At 47.8% G+C, this 17,693-nt stretch overlaps 2 protein-coding genes across 2 annotated transcripts in view; one reads left to right on the plus strand and one right to left on the minus strand.

Annotated features, from left to right (window-relative positions):
- LOC145406681 (DBH-like monooxygenase protein 1) overlaps positions 1-17,693 on the plus strand; it is a 588,166-nt gene that overhangs the window by 371,386 nt on the left and 199,087 nt on the right. The window lies entirely within an intron of this gene.
- The window catches only part of LOC145406584 (DBH-like monooxygenase protein 1), a 94,380-nt gene that overhangs the window by 56,766 nt on the left and 19,921 nt on the right, over positions 1-17,693 (minus strand). The window contains exons 2-4 of the mRNA XM_080277661.1: positions 5,794-6,022; positions 1,323-1,595; positions 527-615 (exon numbers count right to left, since the gene is read on the minus strand). Coding sequence (XP_080133787.1) covers positions 527-615; positions 1,323-1,595; positions 5,794-6,012 — 581 coding nt within the window. The 5' untranslated portion in view covers positions 6,013-6,022. The remainder of the gene's footprint in view (positions 1-526; positions 616-1,322; positions 1,596-5,793; positions 6,023-17,693) is intronic.

Genomic DNA, 17,693 nt, shown 5'->3' on the forward strand with positions numbered 1-17,693 from the left:
ATTAGTACTGGCTGTCTATTACATGAAATCCATTTTTGTTTTAACATTTATCTTTTGAGTACACTGACAGTCTTTGTGCCATCAGGTGTTTACCCTTGACCAAAAACTACCCTTTTCGCTTGGTGCTAATGTGCAGCTTTGTGTACAAGCAGCTCGTCAGTTCAGCCCAGGAGACGGGACGAGTAGTCCGGTCTGGACAGGTTGAACTGCTTCGCTGGAACTTCCATGAAACTGGCCCAGTCAGCCTGGACTGGTCTTGAAAGTGCACTATACTTTCTGTACTCTAACTTGGCCTAGATTTTCGTCCTTTCGCAGCTAATTTCACGTAGGTCAGTGGTAGAACAATACAATGCTACGGTTCTACATTCCTTCCATAGCATTTTTCTTTGATCAGCATCATATTCCATTGCTAATGTATTCCTACAGTTCAGCATTCATGTTGGAGAAATGGAAAGTTTTGGCCAAGATAGTGTAACGTGAGTATAGTAGTTGGCCAAGTGTCAAACACGTGACATCAGTGACGTACTTGTTTCCCCGATGAGGACCGTGGTAGGAAGGGTGTTCGTCACTGGGGTCGCTGTCTCCCCACGCGTACAGCAGCCGCACAGTCTCATTCTGTCATAAAAAATTTGGCACACAGCTTTAATCCCGTCAGTCCAGTTATATCTTTTTTTCTGTTTTTATTCTTGCTCAAGTATTTTATTCAGATTGGGATGGACTTTTCCAAGTAGACGGGTTATGTATTTCCGTCGTTAAATCTTTCACTACAAGTGGTATCTTCGAAACAAAAAAATCGTCTTGTTGGTTGGAATGAACAAAATTAAGAAACATTAAGTAATTCGCATAAAACTGTATGCCCCTACTCAGAGCAAAACCCCTCAAGCACAGGAAACCTAGAAACACAACTAGAAAGGTCAAACAACATCACATGATCAGGTTTTCTGGCATTTTTTTTTTTCCTAGCAACACTGTCTTCGCAACATTCGGTAATTTTTCAAGGAACATTTAACACAAACTTTCACAGCCACAAGCAACCTCTCAAAAGTTACCACCATCATCGAGTTACCTGAGATAAATCTGCCATAAAACTGCTCCTGTGGCACCACCGTAACTCTACAGGTGACACACGTACAGTATACAGTATAACGCTACACCTCAACTATACAATATAATTTCACACTGACATTCACACAATAGAGCTAGCAACACAGCATGTCAAGTGTGCTCGACATTGTGCTGAGGTTCGCCCACGTAAATCGGTGTGGTATCTCCTTACCGTGGGCCTACTCAGTCTCTTCCAACAACTGCAATCTCACATTTACCGTAAGGACGTAGTCGTGCGGGTCGCAGGTATTGATGTCCCTGGCCACAACAAGGACGGTGTGTGTGTTGTTCTCGTGTGCATGCAGTGGCCGCCAATCAGCGTGGTCGTCGAGGGGTGGTGTGAGTTCACCCACGCCGTGGCGGTCCTGTAGGAACAGTTGTCCGTCCTTCACCCAGGCGGTGATCATGTCTCCGCCAGACATCCCGCCATTAGACGAGAACCCGAACCCCAGCCACCCAAGGGTGCGAGCATGGATCTCCCACACCACCTCCTGCATTGAAACACTGGTACTTAGGAATACCAAAAGAACCATAACATTGACACAGCAACATTGTCAGGGAAACTATAACACACCAGCCATCTCGACATAGGCCAGAAACATGAACCCTAGCTAGCCACGGGTGGGAGCATGGATCTCCCACACCACCTACTGCATCGGAACACTAGTACTTATTAATAGGACAGGAAGCATATCACTGAAACAGCAAAACTGTTAGGGAAAATGTCACCCACCAGCCATCCCGACACCCGACACAGGCCGGAAACACGAACCCTAGCCAGTCAAAGGTGTGATCATGGGTCTCCCACACCACCTCCCGTCAGGGACAGAGATGCTTAGCACTAAAATATATATATATATATATATAGACTGACACAGCAACACTGTCGGGGAAAACATAGCACGCCAGTCATTATGTCGTTGGTCAAGAATATGGACACTAGCCAGCCGCATGTGTGGGGATTTATATCCCACAATACCCCTGTAGAGAAACATGTACACAGCAGAAGCTGCCTTAACCATTCGACTGTTGGGGTGAACAAAATCGTTTAGTGTTATGCTAATTTGATTCCTTGAGCGTACCAAGAGTGGAGAAAGAGTCACTCAAGATGGTTTTTTAATGATTTGCTAGGACCTCCCAGCTGAACAAAATCTTCTGTTGTTAGGCTGGAAAAAGATGTGTACGTGCCTCAGCTACAAGGAAAGTATTAAATTGTAAGCAGCCCCTCCACGGCCACTTATGGAATACTTGAAATTGTCCAATGTAATCAGCATCCATACCACATTACAGAGTGTAGTCAGTAGCGTTACAGCAAGGTCAGACATGTGCTTTCATTATATGTTGCAAAAATTATTGCAAAAAAATTGAGAGCTTTTCCACAGGTTTACCTTCTTAGCTCTGATATCGTTGTCTTGAGACTTAGTTTTTATTGTTGCTCAATACCGGCCCATCTGTTTGAGCAGACCCATTGACTGAAGGTATGCAGCATGTCCCTATGGGGTTGTTCCATAGGTTTTCTACCCAGTTGATGTGTCTGCGTCTTAGAGTGGCATGTGCTGTGCAGTGCTCCATTATGTATGTTACGTTGTGTGGGTCTGTTCTACAACCAGGGCACGTGTCATCTGTGATTCCACCAAACCCTTATCTAACCTGGTGGTTGAGGAAGGCTGGATGATGTCCTGATCTAAGCCTACCTAGGTGAAATTGGTCATATCATTTTGAAGGACACCTTTGACAGGTGGATGTCAGGAGGGAGGGGGCTTGTAATATGGCGTTCTGAACAAGGTGCTGTATTGCCTTGCACTTGAAATGCTTATGCTTATGCTGGAATATCTGAAGGTAGGATGTTGCTGTAGAGGGTCTGATAATATTTGTGTGGTGATTGTTTTATGTGCACTGGTGTGTTGTGTGTCTCTGCCATGTGATGACAGTGGTGTTCTTTATTGGCATAGGCTGCTACATAGAACTGTGTGACTTTCATGTCAAGGTATCTCTGACAGGCAAGGCTTTAGTTTCAGAGTGTAAGTGAGCTGTGGCAGTGGTTTTGGTGCAACCATTGCCGAAGGGTAGGACGTTGTTCTGTATGGTTTGCAAGGTGTTGCACTGAGTATTAGATAGGATGGAAGCCCATGCCTGGGAGGGTATATGACATCGCGAAAAGCGAGTGGTTCTTTTTGTTGCTCAATTTTTGGCCCTGTAATTACCCCGAGTGCATTAAGTTTGGGGTGCATCACCTCTTGGTGTCTTGTAGGAGTCCACTGTCATATGTCGCTCCAAGGATCTTACACAAGTGGGTGTGTAGCAAACGCACATCGTTAGTGTTCATGTTTACTGGTGGTGATGAGTGTGGTGGTGGGTTTGGATGGGGTGATCATCGGGCTGTTATTATCAGCCCAAGTCTGTCGTGTGCTGAGGTAGTTCTGTTGCAGTGTGCAGGCTGTGTCTGCAGTGTGGTGTGAGATTGTGATGATGTCACCTGCATATGAGGCAATGTTTGTGCGACACTGGGGTGTAGGAATATCATGCAATATATTTCTGGATTGAAGAATGTGAGTGAGAGAACAGAGACCTATGGAACACTGTTAGGGAAATTTCGAGTTCGTGATGACTTACCATGGAATGTAACATGTACTTGTCTACCAAGCAAATTGTTGTCAATCCAAACATAGCAAACACGGATTGCGTACCTTAATGATCATAATGTAGTCAGTTGGCATTAATCAAAGCCGTCTTTACTACAGATGATAACATTTAATTCTTTCAGTCTGATGACCTCTCATATTTTATTCTTTTTTACCCGCCCCGTCCCAGAGGGGCTCAGGGACAGGTATTGTTTTCACTTGGTTTGTCTGTTTACTACTGGTGTGGTTTTTATTAAATTTTGGGCTAAATTGGGCCAAGGCCGTGGATGTAGGCCCCACAAATGTAAAAAAAGGGAATGGGTAAAAATCATTTTTTCGTCATAACTCCCTTCAAATTCGTCAAATCGACATGAAACCAAAACCTAAAGATGCATTTTAAAAATCTCATTGCATCAGGGGGGGTCACCCCCCAGTTAGCGGGAGTCGGGTCAGTGCCAGGTGGATGGGTGTGTGGGTTGATAGGTGGGTTGGTGAGTGGAGGGGGAAAAGGTCCATTGAGGAATAGGTCCATGGGATAAGTAGGTCCATGGTTGGAATAGGTCCATGTGGGAAGACACGTCCTTGAGTGAATCAGTCCTTCATGGAAATGGGCCCAAATGGAAACATAGGCTCAATGGGTAAAAATATATCCACTGGGGAAATTGGTCCATGGCAAAAAATAGGTCCACTGGGGGATTCGGTTTTCCCCATGGAATAAAAATAGGTGCATGAAGGAAAGCAGCCCCAAGAGGGGAATAGCTCCATCAATGGAAAACTGGTCCATGAAGAAAATTTGTTCGTGGAGACAATAGGTCCATAATGAAAATAGGCCCCCGGTGAAAACAGGTCCATGGTGATAATAGGTCCATGGGGAAAGTAGGTTAAGAGGGAAAATAGGCCCATGGCGAAAATAGGTCTATGGGGGAAATAGTATGATTATGTGTCATGACCGTAAAATATCTTAATACATAATAACCAGCAACATACATAACATAATCTAGACGTTAGGTCAATGTCAAACCTAGGGGCCAAAGGAAGAGACGTTAGCACCTCTCCAGAATGTCTCACACCAGCACAATAGCCCACAAACAGCGTCTCGTGACCATACACACACACAGGCTTCTAAAACATTTCACAACAGTATAGCCCACATGACACGACCCCTGCTAAACGAGAATGTAGGAATCAGAGCTCAGAAAGGGGCTGGCCACAAAACCGGCAGGTAGTGGAGAGATCAAATAAGAAGAGGGGTCCGACTAGACTTAGTATATTAAGTCCCTGTGTAATACATACGCTGCTCAACTTAAACTTTCTTTGAAGATAATAAATCAAGATCAACTCCCTGTATTCATCTTTAACTCCTCCTGCTCTTCGATTACCAAAATAACATTAACCAAAACTCAAGACTTAAATATTACAAGACTAAAGAGTTACATATATATAAATGGTGGCCACGAAGTTTCTACAATATATGAAGAGATATAGATCAATAGGGAAAAATATGATCATAAGGGAAAATATGTTCATGACAAAAACTAAGTCCATGGGGAAAACTGGTCAATGGGAGAACAGATCCCTGAGGAAAAACAGATGGGGACTGCCCCTCAGGGGGTGTAGTTGGAGACAGGCATAAGTGCTAATGATCCTGACACAACATCATTGTTACTGTCATCATGTTGTACTACAGGCAGTGCAGCAGGAAAGCAAGTCTCACTGCAGTAGTACTAATGAATAAAAAAAAAAGACGTTACATATGTAACAAAACAGATGCAGTCATCACTGTCGTTATCCTGACAACAAAAGAGATACAGAAAACAAAGCAAGAGAAAGTACGAAAGTGGTAGAACTGTTAATGACATACATAGTAAATTGGGTCGGATACAGACACTCTTAATCAGTACTATATTTAGCTTCCCTGGGGGTAAGCTGGGTATCCAGCCAGCTTCACAGAGTGAGTTTGTCCCACACAGCTGCTTGGAGAAGGTAAAATATCCAGAATAAATCACTGAGAAAAAGATGCTACTAAACCTCCTAAATGATTCAGCCAATGACCTCTTGGCCCACACACCTGTTTGTTTAGGTCTGGTGTCCAGAACACTGTGAAAACGCCGTCAGGATCCAGCACGGCCTGATGTGTGTGGGCGGCGTGGTGGTGGGCGGGCAGGGCAGACAACTGCACTTCGGCTGCCACGTCAAGTCTGGGTCTGTCGTGTCTGTCCGCCTCACTGATGCCAGTCATAACAGCCGCCACCGCCACCACCTGCCACAACAACCCCGTCAGACCCATACCTGCAACACTGGGAAGGGACAAGAAAAAGGTTTTGATTAACACCTATCGACCACACGAGGATCATTAAATTCTTCAATCTGTTAACCAAATTTCTTCTCACACTAGTCGAAGGTTCATGCCCCACCCGGTGGCTGCTGTGCTTGGAGGGGTAACACTCTCCTGTCATCCTAGCAGGGCTATATGATCTAATGAGATCTAGCTCAGGGATTAATCCCGTTTTTATATTTTTACTTGCGCTAACTTCAGACAAGTGTATTTAGCGCCAGTAATTCACTCGCATGTTGTAATGCAACCATCAGGTGACTCTACACTGAGTGTCAAGCTTAACATTTTTCCTTAATCCAGAAATTCTTTAACTACGTTGGATGGTAACATTACAACCTTTCCCTGGAGTAGGAGAGAAAATATTGTCCCTGTAATCCTTATGAACCTTAAAGTAAAATGGGAGAGTGGCAGGGATAAGAGTTTCCCCACCCTCAATTTTTACCTCTGGGAAAGGTATAGCAAACTTTAGACTTGAGTGCTGTGCCTGCCCATGATCCAGTAAACAGGTAGGTTCATATGTATGTATGGGGTATGAGAGGCTTTAAAAATGAATAAGAATGGGAGCAGTGATTGTGTTCAAGAATGCAAAGCATACAGCATGGTACTGTGTGAAATAAAGACAGGAACTAACATGGATGAGTGTTAAGGGGGTATCACACGGTACCTGAAATCATGGTTTGCTGATGGAACGCGTTCCTGGCTTGCTGGAACCAGGCACAAACCCTATCGCACACGTTCTTCAAACGCCACGTATAAGACGCAACATGGCTTTTCTTGAATTTGCTGAGGGGAAAGTGATTGCTGCATTGGCTCTTGCAGTGGTGGCACTTGAGAACAAAGAAGCAGCGGCGGCCAAAACCACGAGACGGCGGCTGTGGAGCCGCCTTCTCTTGACAAGGGAATGGCCTTATTTTTTCAATAAGGGTAATTTCAGCAACCCTTTTCCATACCATCTGCCCAGATGCCATCGTATCTGCAGTGTTCAATGAACGGCGAGATACATACAATCAGCATACAATACTCCTTCACCCAGCGTAGTGTGCTGTATCCGCCCCCCAATGTAAACTGAATTGTCAACATCATTATTTCACCCGCGCATGATATAAAAAGTTATTTAAGCTTTCCTAATTAATAATATATGTAATGGAATAGGCACTCTAGGAGGGAATTATAACTTAAAAAAAAAAAAACTACAGTATAGCATCCAAGTTCTCTATTCAGTTCACTCTGCTATCAGAGAAAATGTCTTGTACCTGATTCTATGGGCAGGAATGGATTTGGACCAAATCCAGTTTTGCTGACGAAATCTCTGGCGGCTACCACGGTTTCGTGGGCAGTTATTTCTTCGGCAAACAACGATTTCAGGTACCGTATGATACCACCTTTAAGGTGTGAAATACATACAGTCAGTGTGTGTACGCGAGGAAATTGTCAGTGAGCTGCCCAATTGATGAAACGTGAATGAGAGTAATGAAAGGATTATAAACATGTACACAAGATGTGTATATGTTAAGTTCAAAATGTTGAAGATGGTGTTTGCTTCTTGTAATGACAAAGATGAGCAGAAAGACTGGCTTGAGGGATACTCCGGATCCGGAGTATCTCGCACAATATCTCCAAAAGTTCTCAATGGATTTCATTGAAATTTTGTAGAAAAGTGGGCAGTGGACCAAGAAAGAATTGATTAAATTTTGGGGCGGATCCGGATTCGGATCCGGATCCTATATCCACGGATCCTGATCCGGATCCTTTTTAATGGCAATGGCATTGGCTGAGGTTTGTCACACACACCTTGCTCAGACGCTGTCTGGTTCGGAGCTCTGGCCACTCTCTCTCTCAGACTGGACTTAGTCTCATTTACTGAGATAGAATTTTGCCAGTTTTTCCTTGTTTTCAACTCTTTTTGGACTTAGTCTCCGGCAAAGAGAGTGGATTTCTTTCTCTTTCTGTGCTTTGGCTCTGACTCTGTCCCTGACAGACAGCCACTGCCTGACTGTGAGAGTGTTTGTGTGTGTGTGTGTGTTTTTTTTTTTTTCTGGTCGCCGTTAGTGTCTCTCTGTGTGGTACGAAGCCGAACCCTGAAGGGGTGCCGTTAGGGCATTTCCATGAAGGGGGCCCATTAGGGGCTGGTTATAGGAAGCACAGAGAGCGGCTCTGTTAGATTAGGGAAGACCCGAAAGGGGCAGTGGCGGGGCCTCCTATCGCCCTTTAGAGGGCGGGGAGCATAGGTAGCCCGTCACTGTAGGAACCTGCTGTTTTTTTTTTTTTTTTTTTTTTTTAAGGGTGAGTGTGAGTGTATTTGGCTGTGTGACTGTGTGAGTGGTGTCTGTGGGTGTTTGTGTGTCTGTCTGTCTGTCTGAGACCATGAAGGGGACCCAGTCCCCTAGGCCTACAGGGCCAGCTAGCTCCCTGCCTGCGAAGCAGAGGCCTTCCCGCCCTGCTCCCGTGCCAGGCGCGAAGCAAGAGCATCATCTGTCTGACGGAAGCTCTCGCTTGTCAACGTCTGGCCAGGGCTCTTGTCCACCCCTGTCTCCCAAGCCTCCTAAGCAGAGGCCTCCGGGCCCTGCTACTGTGCCAGGTGCGAAGCGGGAGCAGCGTCTTTCAGACACTAGCTCCAGCTCGTCGACATTTGGCGAGGCCTCTTCCTTATCTCCCTCTCGCAGACCCACGGGAACCATTCTTCGTGCAAGAGGAGCTGCTGCCTCATCTCCCCCTTCCACCTTAGCACGTTCATGAGGCGATGGAGGAGGAAGTTTTGGTTCCTCCTCCTCCTAACACCTCCAGCAATAAGGCCTCCTCTGCTGCTGCACCCAAGGCTGCCCTTCCCTCCTGGGACCCTCACCACCCGGCAACCAAACCTGCTACATCTTCTCCTGCCACTGCAAACGCCAGCAACGGTGTATGCACCACTGAACCTCTCCTGGACATGCATCCTCCTGTTGCAGCTCCCTCTTCTGCTGCTCCTGCTCCTGCTCATGATGATGACGGCTTCATTACAGTGACGAGGAAAACACAGCGAGCGTCACAGGGAAACGCCATTCCCCCAGCATTGAAGCCTCCAGGGTCCCGACGGCCACCTCCTGCTGCTCGCCCCGTGGTCTCTGTCGCGGCTCCTCCGCCTCCGTGGTCTGCTTTTCCGGCTTTTCGTGTCCCTCTTCAGGAAGGATACGGCACCAGCTACGACGCGGTAGCGGCTCTGGAATGACACCTGCCTGGCCTCGCAGCCATGAATCGCTTTGGCCGCGACGAAAGCTGTGTACTGATCCCCACCAAAGAGGGATCGTATCTACGCCTGAAGGAGATTGTGGAGGAGGAGGCCCCAATCGTCAGGATCATGGAGCTACCTCAGGGTGCCCAGACTACAAAGACGGTTGTGATGGGATATCCCCGGCGTATGCCAGTGGATATCCTTCTACAACACGACCTCATAGAGGAGGCAGGAAGGTGCGAGAACCGACGAACACGGCAGGAGACACTGCAGGTTTGTGTGACTCTGCGAGGACTGCTCGTAGAGTCCATCAATCTGGGCAATTGGGGAATGTTTTACCTCTGCCCTTTCACGCCCGAGCCGCTGCGCTGCTACAAGTGTCACCGTTTCAGACACCATCGCGCAAACTGGAACCGCCCCATCGTCTGCGGAGTCTGTAGCGGAGCGCACGACACCGAGCAGTGCCTGAAGCGGCTGAAGGCAAAGGAGCCAAAAACTGCCAAGTACCCCAACTGCTCGGGGCGACACCATGCCTGGCACCCCAGCTGTCCTGCGAGGGTTCAACGCGTGAACCAGGGTCGGGAGCGGCAGGTTACTTGGGTGCACGAGAGACAGACCGTCAGCGCCACTCCAGCTCCCCCAGGCACCATTGTCTGGGGACAGCAGCGCCGCTCCAAAATACCAAGTCCTCCAGCTCTCAACGAGAAGGACTTCCCACCGTTGTCTCCTGCTCTTGCTGTGGGCAAGACCATGGCAGAAATACATCCACAGCCGACGTCTGTCCTGCCATCACCACCCATCCCAGCGCCCAGCCAACCACTCGCTCCTACTCCTACCGTGATGACTTTCATGACGGAGGAGTTCAGGACCCTGGCAACAGAGCTGGCAGCAACTATTGCTCAAACAATAGCGAAGTGCCTGGACATCCCTCTCCCAATAGAGCCCCTCACCGAAGCAGCCGATCGCCTTGTTGACAAGGTCATCGAGAGAAAGAAGGCGAGCCTCAGTGCCCCTCTTTCCCCATGCCGCCCAGCTCACTCTGCAGGGAGAACTCGTCCCACTTCCCACAGAGCAACTCGCCCATCCAAGCAGGCCAGGCCCACACGCATGAAAGCCCAGCCTTGCAACAAGCACCTGCCACGTCAAAGCCCCCATCTGGATCAAGCGCCAACACCATCTGTGGCCACTACAATGGACACGGCCTCTCCAGTGCTGCAGGAAGACGACCATCTGCAATTGTCAGCGGACAGCCAGTAGAGAACTCCCTCAGACTCCTTCAGTGGAATTGTCTGGGAGCGAGGCAAAAGCTTCCGCTTTTGCAGGAGGCAGCCGCCAGGGACCGCCCTCACATCATTCTTCTGCAGGAGGCCCTGCTCCCAGATAATTCCACTTTTCGTCTTCCGGGTTACACCACCCATCTCCTCCTGTATGTTCGTGGTGTCACACGAGGGTGTGCCATTCCGGTACAGGACCACATCGCATGCACAGATTGTGACCCTCCTCCTTTCTGTGGATCTGATGTGGAGGTCCAGGGAGTGGTTCTACACCTGGCAACGTCACCCCTGACGGTATATAATGTATACCGGAGCCAGAGAGGCACCCTGGAGTTGGGTGATCTGTTCTCCCAGGCTGCCAGGGGAGCCGTGTATATAGGGGGTGACTTTAGCGCCCACCACACCCTTCTATCATCGCCTCTTCAGTCCAGTGAAGCAGGACGGCACATTTCCTTACTTCTGGAGGAGATGGGTGGTGTCTCCCTATTAAATGATGTGGCAGAGGCCACCCACATTGCGGGAGGTCGCCTCGATCTCTCCCTAGTGTCAGCACCACTAGCAGGCTTGGCGTCGTGGTCACTCCACCCCCACCTTGCAAGTGATCACTTTGCCCTTATTGTTGACCTGCCTCTTGCTCCACTCCCGCCACCCCCACCTCCTCCATCACGGTGGGACCTACTCAGGGCGGACTGCATGGCCTTTGCCTGTGCTCTCACGGCGGCCTTTGAGACATCCCCTCCTGCCTCAGACCTCGAGAGCAGAGCAGATCAGGTAGCAAGTACTTTGGCACAAGTTGCCTCTCTTGCTATCCCACTGCGGCAGCGCTCGACAAGGTGCTACTGAGATGGCTGGTTCTACTGCGACAGGGTCAAGGAACTGAACCAGAGACTCAATGTGGCACGCAAGCGGTACCGGCGGCGCCGTACATCTCCGCACCACCGGTACCTGGTTGCTGTCACGCGGCATGTGGCTTCCGAGAAGCGCTGCCTTAGGGAGGAGGCGTGGATCAGATGGTGTCGTACCCTAGACTCTCACTCCACTCTCCGTGAGATATGGAGGAGAATCAGGTCCATCTCTGATCCACCCCTCCTCGCCCTCCCTCCCATCCTGACCCTGCCGCTGAGGCCAGCCGTCTTGCTCAGCACTTCGCTGACCGCTCTGCCTCTTCTAATTTTCTGCAGTCTTTCAGAGCCCTACAGGAGCAGCTGTCCGCCTCTCGCACTGCAGCAATTCAGGCAGCGTGTGATAGGCCTGACCCTGCTGACTGTCAGATCACCAGTGGGGAGCTCCACAAAGCGCTGCAGCGCAGGGAGGACACTGCGCCGGGGCTCGATGGGCTCACATATTCTCTCCTGTCACATGCTGGAGATTGTGGTAGAGAACGGCTACTTGATCCGCTCAACCTCTCGTGGCCTGAGGGGCGTCTGCCGAGGTGGTGGAAGACAGCTGTTACCCACCCAATTCCGAAGCCTCGTGATCCCACCGCCATGCGCCCCATCTCCCTTCTCAGCTGTGTTGCAAAGACGGCTGAGAGGGTTGTGCGGGCTCGGCTTGCTTGGCGGCTGGGACCACTGCACCCAAGGATTTATGCCTACCATCCAGGCAGGAGTACCACTCATAGTCTCGCGTCATTCCTTGGGGAGCTGAGGGAAGGAAGGGAAATGGCTGTCTTCCTCGACCTCGAGAAAGCCTTTGAACTGGCAAGCCCCACTGTAATCCTGGCGGCTCTTGCGGCCAGGGGTGTGGGAGGCAGGCTCCTATCCTGGATCCAGGATTTCTTTAACGATCGATCTGCAGGGGTCCGATTCCAGGGACACCTTTCCCCGTTTCACCTACATCCTAACGGCACCCCCCACGGCAGCGTTTTGAGCCCTCTCCTTTTTAACATCCTTATGGAGGGGCTCTTAACTGTAGACTATGGGCCTGGCATTACCCTCCTCTGCTCTGCGGATGATCTGGCCCTCGTCTTTACTAGGAGGGACTGTTTCACGCAGGCGGACTCGGCCCTCTCTTGGTTGCACGCCAAGTGTACTGAGCTAGGGCTGAAGATTAATTTTAATAAGACAAAGTGTCTGCCCTTTGGACTCCATCCCCCAGACTTTCCTATGCTGCTTGGGGGGCAGCAGCTCTCCCTTGTCACTGTCCATCAGTATCTGGGAGTCTGGCTTGACAGGGGTTTTACTTTTGCCTGCCATGTTCGGTACCTGTGGGAGCGCGCTTCCACCAGACTGGCTGCTCTCCGCTATCTCTCCAAGTGGAGTCTGGGGGCGTTGTACTCAGTCCTCCGAACATTTTATATACATGCCATCTGATCCCTGGTGGACTACAGTGCCATCTGTTTGACCGGACTCGCTCCACCAATCTCTAGATCTCTGGAGGTCATACAGAACAATGCACTCCGTATCATGCTGGGTGCTCCACCCTGGACCCAGATTGTCAATCTCCGTATGGAGAGTGGTTTGCCGTCTCTGGTGCATCGTGTTGCACTACGAGCGGCAGTCATCACTCTGCAGCTGATATGGTGCCGGCCCCACCTGCCTGTCTCTGCCCTCCTACGACGTCTTTTGTGCCGCCCACCCGAGCCTGCCACTCAGCGTGACTGGGCCCAGACTACAACTGCTGTTATCCATGGACTGGGAGCTGCTGCGAGCCTCTGCCAAGATCCTGACTCTCCCTTTCCTGGGTACACTGATCCACCACCATGGGACCCCCTTCTTTTTAAATCTGTATGCCCCTCTGAGGCCAAACTTCGAACTTCCATTCCTGCACTCCTCTGTCAAGAGGGTCTTAGTCGGGTTGCGGCTCTAGATTCACCAGACTCAGCCACTTATTTTACGGATGGTTCAGTATCCTCTGATGGCTCTGCTTGGGCGGCCTTTGTCTCTGGGCAAACAATTGAATCTTGGGAACTCTCCCAGGGTGTATCCGCTTTCCAGGCAGAGCTTGCTGCCATCCTGGGTGCATTGCGCCACGCTCATCACAATCATCATCACCGTGTCATAATTCACACAGACTCACTTTCCTCCCTTCAGAGGCTACGATCTTTCTCCCTTAAGGACAACGTCTTTCTTCTGACGGCGATTTTTACTTTTGCATCCCTTCTCGTCCGTAGGGGTGCCACTATTATTCTCCATTGGCTCCCAGGTCATGTTGGAATCAGCGGCAATGAGCATGCTGATGACGCAGCACGCTCAGCTTGCTCGCTTCCTGACATCACATTTCAACTGCACCCCAACCTCTCGCACGTCATTGGCACTCTCACTGCTACCATCAGCAGGCAGTCTCGAGAGGAACATCAGCTTTTGGTTACAGAAGGCTCTCGCTCTGCTACATGGTATGCCACCGCCACATCATATTCTCTTTTGTTGCCCTCGAAAGGCATACCCAACTATATTGTAGTGAGGCTCAGGCGTTTGCGTCTGGGGTTTCCATGCTACAAACAAATTGTCGGTACAGAGCCAGACCCGTGCACCCATTGTTTGGTCACATCTGAGGAGCCACTCATTCACTATCTTCTTTACTGCCCAGCCACTACCATGCTCAGGTCTCGCCCTGACACGACTTTTGCTCGGACTGGGGATGATTTCATGGATGCCGCTGGCATCGTTGCCGTGCTCCTTTACATTTATTACTCATCACAGTCAGGGAATACCCACCCCCTCGATAATTCAAGCTCGCTCAAGTTAAGCGCATCTCTGACGGGATCTTTGTATGCCCGTGTCCCAGCATTGCTGGGACGAATATCACAAAAAAAAAAAAAAAATGGCTGAGTTTGTGCTCTCTGAGCAATTTCACGTTCCAACTGTTATTTTCCTAAGAATCCAGTGAGAGAGCAAAGAAAAATAACACCTATTGCTCATTATTTAAATAAGGAGTAGGGCTCCCTAACAAGCTTCCAGTCGTTACTAGCCCTTTCGCGCACGATAAGTTTAAAATAAGTTTTCTGATCCCGGAATTTCGACTACGAAGCCGCCTGGGCGGTGAGCGCGCGCGCGGCAAATTTGAGCAAATTTGAGCGAATGAAACACATTCTTGCCTTATTTTCGCCCCCAAAAAATCAATGTATTCCCATGAAACCTATGTCCAGGTATGCATGGATGTTTGTTCTATCTGATAAACATGACCAAAACACAGGAAAACAACAGCACAGAAAGTTATGAGCCCTGGAAGGCATGTCGAGTAAACATTTTTGACTTCCCAACATCGCCGTTTGAATGTTTTCCATACTACAGGAAAATGATCTAATATTTTTTTTATAGAGAATTTCATCAGCTTTCTAACGAAACCAATCTGGTTTAGATCCGATGTATACTTTTCGAGAAAATGGTTCAAAACTGAGAGCCATTTTCGAAAAATTTTCACTGACCTCTGAGAGCTAAGTTTTCCCAGGGTCCTAACGTTTTTATTACATAGTAATATGCCCCCATTATCCAGCTTTCCCACTGTGACGGGAAAACCCCATACGCCTCATAGTTCTCGAGTAAATCGAAAAAAAGTACAAGGCACTCCGTGCGTGATTGACTTTCGTGATGCGCGCATGGCGTACGCAATGTTCCCGTCTACGTAACCACGAATTCTTATGAGAAATATTACATTTTTATGTATTGTACATATATAGAATTTCCTGCTCTTCATCATGGTTCAAACGTGAAATCGATACGTCCAATAGTTTCCGAGTAATTGGCAGAGAAAATGAGAGTATTACTACGAGCCTTTCTCAATGGTAACAGCCGGGAAGAGACACTCATTTCCACCGTCTTTCATCGCACAACACGTAACATAATGCTTACATTTTGGTATTGATCATACGTAGAATTTAGTGGTATTGATGATGGTTGTAACAGAAAATCGATAAGTCTAATGGTTTTCGAGTAACTGGCCGACAAAATGATGTTATTACTCCGAGCGCTTGTCATGTCACACAACAACTGCTAGGAACAAAAACATTTCTCTCGCCTTTTACCCCCCAAAACGCTACCAAAGGCTTACATTCTGGTATTGATCTTACGTAGAATTTAGTGGTATTGATGATGGTTGTAACAGGAAATCGATAAGTCTAATAGTTTTCGAGTAATTGGCCGACAAAGTGAGGTTACTCTTCCGATCGCTACCAACTTTTACACACACTGTTTCTTCCTCGCACACCGGCCTGAAGACTATGCTACTAACTTTCTTTTTCCCCTATCTGTACAGACTATTACATCTTCCATGGATGTTTTTCTATTGTTATAACCTACTACACATAAACATAACTCTTCTATAGTTACTGCTGTGGAGATTTACTTTCTTTCATATGTGTAATCTGTAGGAGAAAATGGATATTTGTCTGAAAGTGTGAGAGGTAATGGTAATAGATTATTACATATATCAACAAAATTTGCAGAACTCACTTCCTCCAGGGGTGTTGATCCAGTTAGACCACGGATTTGAAGATGAGGAGTTATGTAGTGTGTGTGTGAGTCAGCTTCTCCCTGAGAGTATGAGGCAACGCTATTTTTAGCACACACCACACTCGTTCACGGAAACTCGCAGCTTGTTTGACGTATATTTCATACAATTCCATACGCATTTACACTATCAGAATCACAATAATTCCAGCCCTAAAAACACCGGTAATTCTCCCCCCCCAACTTCAGGTTTGCCCCTTCACAACACTCTGTTTCATGCCACACATAACGCTTGCTGGCTCCATAATTTCACCAAGCCATCCACAGTATGTTTCACACAATATATATTTATGCCTTGGCTTCATTTATATACGTATTTCCACTCACGCCATACGGCCTACGGGGGGGTGGAGTGGTGCAACCCCGCTACACTGACCATGTGTCTGGCTCCAAGGCCCAACGATTGCTAACGGCCAGAATTGCTTTTCAATACATATATGAATGTTCCATCAACAATATCACATCACTATATGTTCACATACAATGTATTATCTCACTGAGTCAATAGGGTCTTTGCCTTGGGCAAGAGGAGGAGAATTATGGATGATTTAAAGGGAACCACGAGCTGTCAAACATCACTGGCTGACTGCTCAACAAACACTGAGGTTGGAGGGAGCGGGCTGAGGCTGATAAGGCAAAGCAGTGTTGCCAATGACTTACCTCCAGTAGGCCTTGGCTACCCTAAGACGCGCCAAAAAATCACGCAAATCGGCCTATAAGTTTTTTTCTGACGAATATTTTTGGGCCTTGAAGGGGCCTTAAGGACGCGAGTCGCGTGACTGTGTCTGGCGGAATGCAAGCAGATATCACGCGAATCGCGTGACTGTGCCTGAAAGGGCTAGGATGCTGATTATCAGGATATAGAAGAGACGTGGGAGTTTCAGCTTTCTTCTTTCTCTGTCGTGTCTGCAAAATAAGCCTTAATAGAGAATGACCAGCATACAATTATTTATTTATTTATATTTAGGAAAGAAAAAAAAATAGAGAGTTCAGAATCTTCCTGTCTATTTTTTCTACTACAGAAACAAATCTGATTTACGAGAGGGAAATAGTGGTAAGACATTTGCGAATCAGGCCACCTGTCGTACTTACAGTCAGACAGCCGTATTTTATGTGGCATACCAGTCTTCGTAACACTTTTTACCAATTTTTTTTCACCGATATCTGATTTTTCGATATTCTCCTATTTTTCCCTTTTTAACCGATTTTACTGATTTTTAAAACTATCTATAAATTAGATATTCTCTTATTTTATGTGTACATGTCTGTTGTTGTCATCGTTTCCCTCATTAATGTACTGTACAAGAAGTAAAATATTGTTGCATCCCCATCCTACACTGCCACAGGCGCCAACAGTAGTTCAGTATAGGAAGAACGTTGCCCAGTGAGTTGCTCTTCCTATGGTCAGCCTTTCGGTGTGCAACAACGAGATTAGCTTAGGTGTTGTAAATAAGCACTGGCTTAAGTTTGCTGTCTTTATTTTCCAAATAATTACACTTAATGTTTGCCAACAACACCTCACTGTTTTCACAGCACCGGAGCCATACAATCGTCACTAACTGTACTGACATTGATCTGACACTGAACTACACTCAGATTGAACTAAAACTCCTCTAGTCCCTTCCCCATCCTTATATAAGCTTCCTATCTACTAGAATGATCTACTACGTTCTTGGACATCTAAAATATCCAGAGTATTCTTGC

This window comes from Coenobita brevimanus, chromosome 71 (genome assembly GCF_032717465.1).
Source record: "Coenobita brevimanus isolate Jiangsu-jjx chromosome 71, ASM3271746v2, whole genome shotgun sequence".
Taxonomy (NCBI): domain Eukaryota; kingdom Metazoa; phylum Arthropoda; class Malacostraca; order Decapoda; family Coenobitidae; genus Coenobita; species Coenobita brevimanus.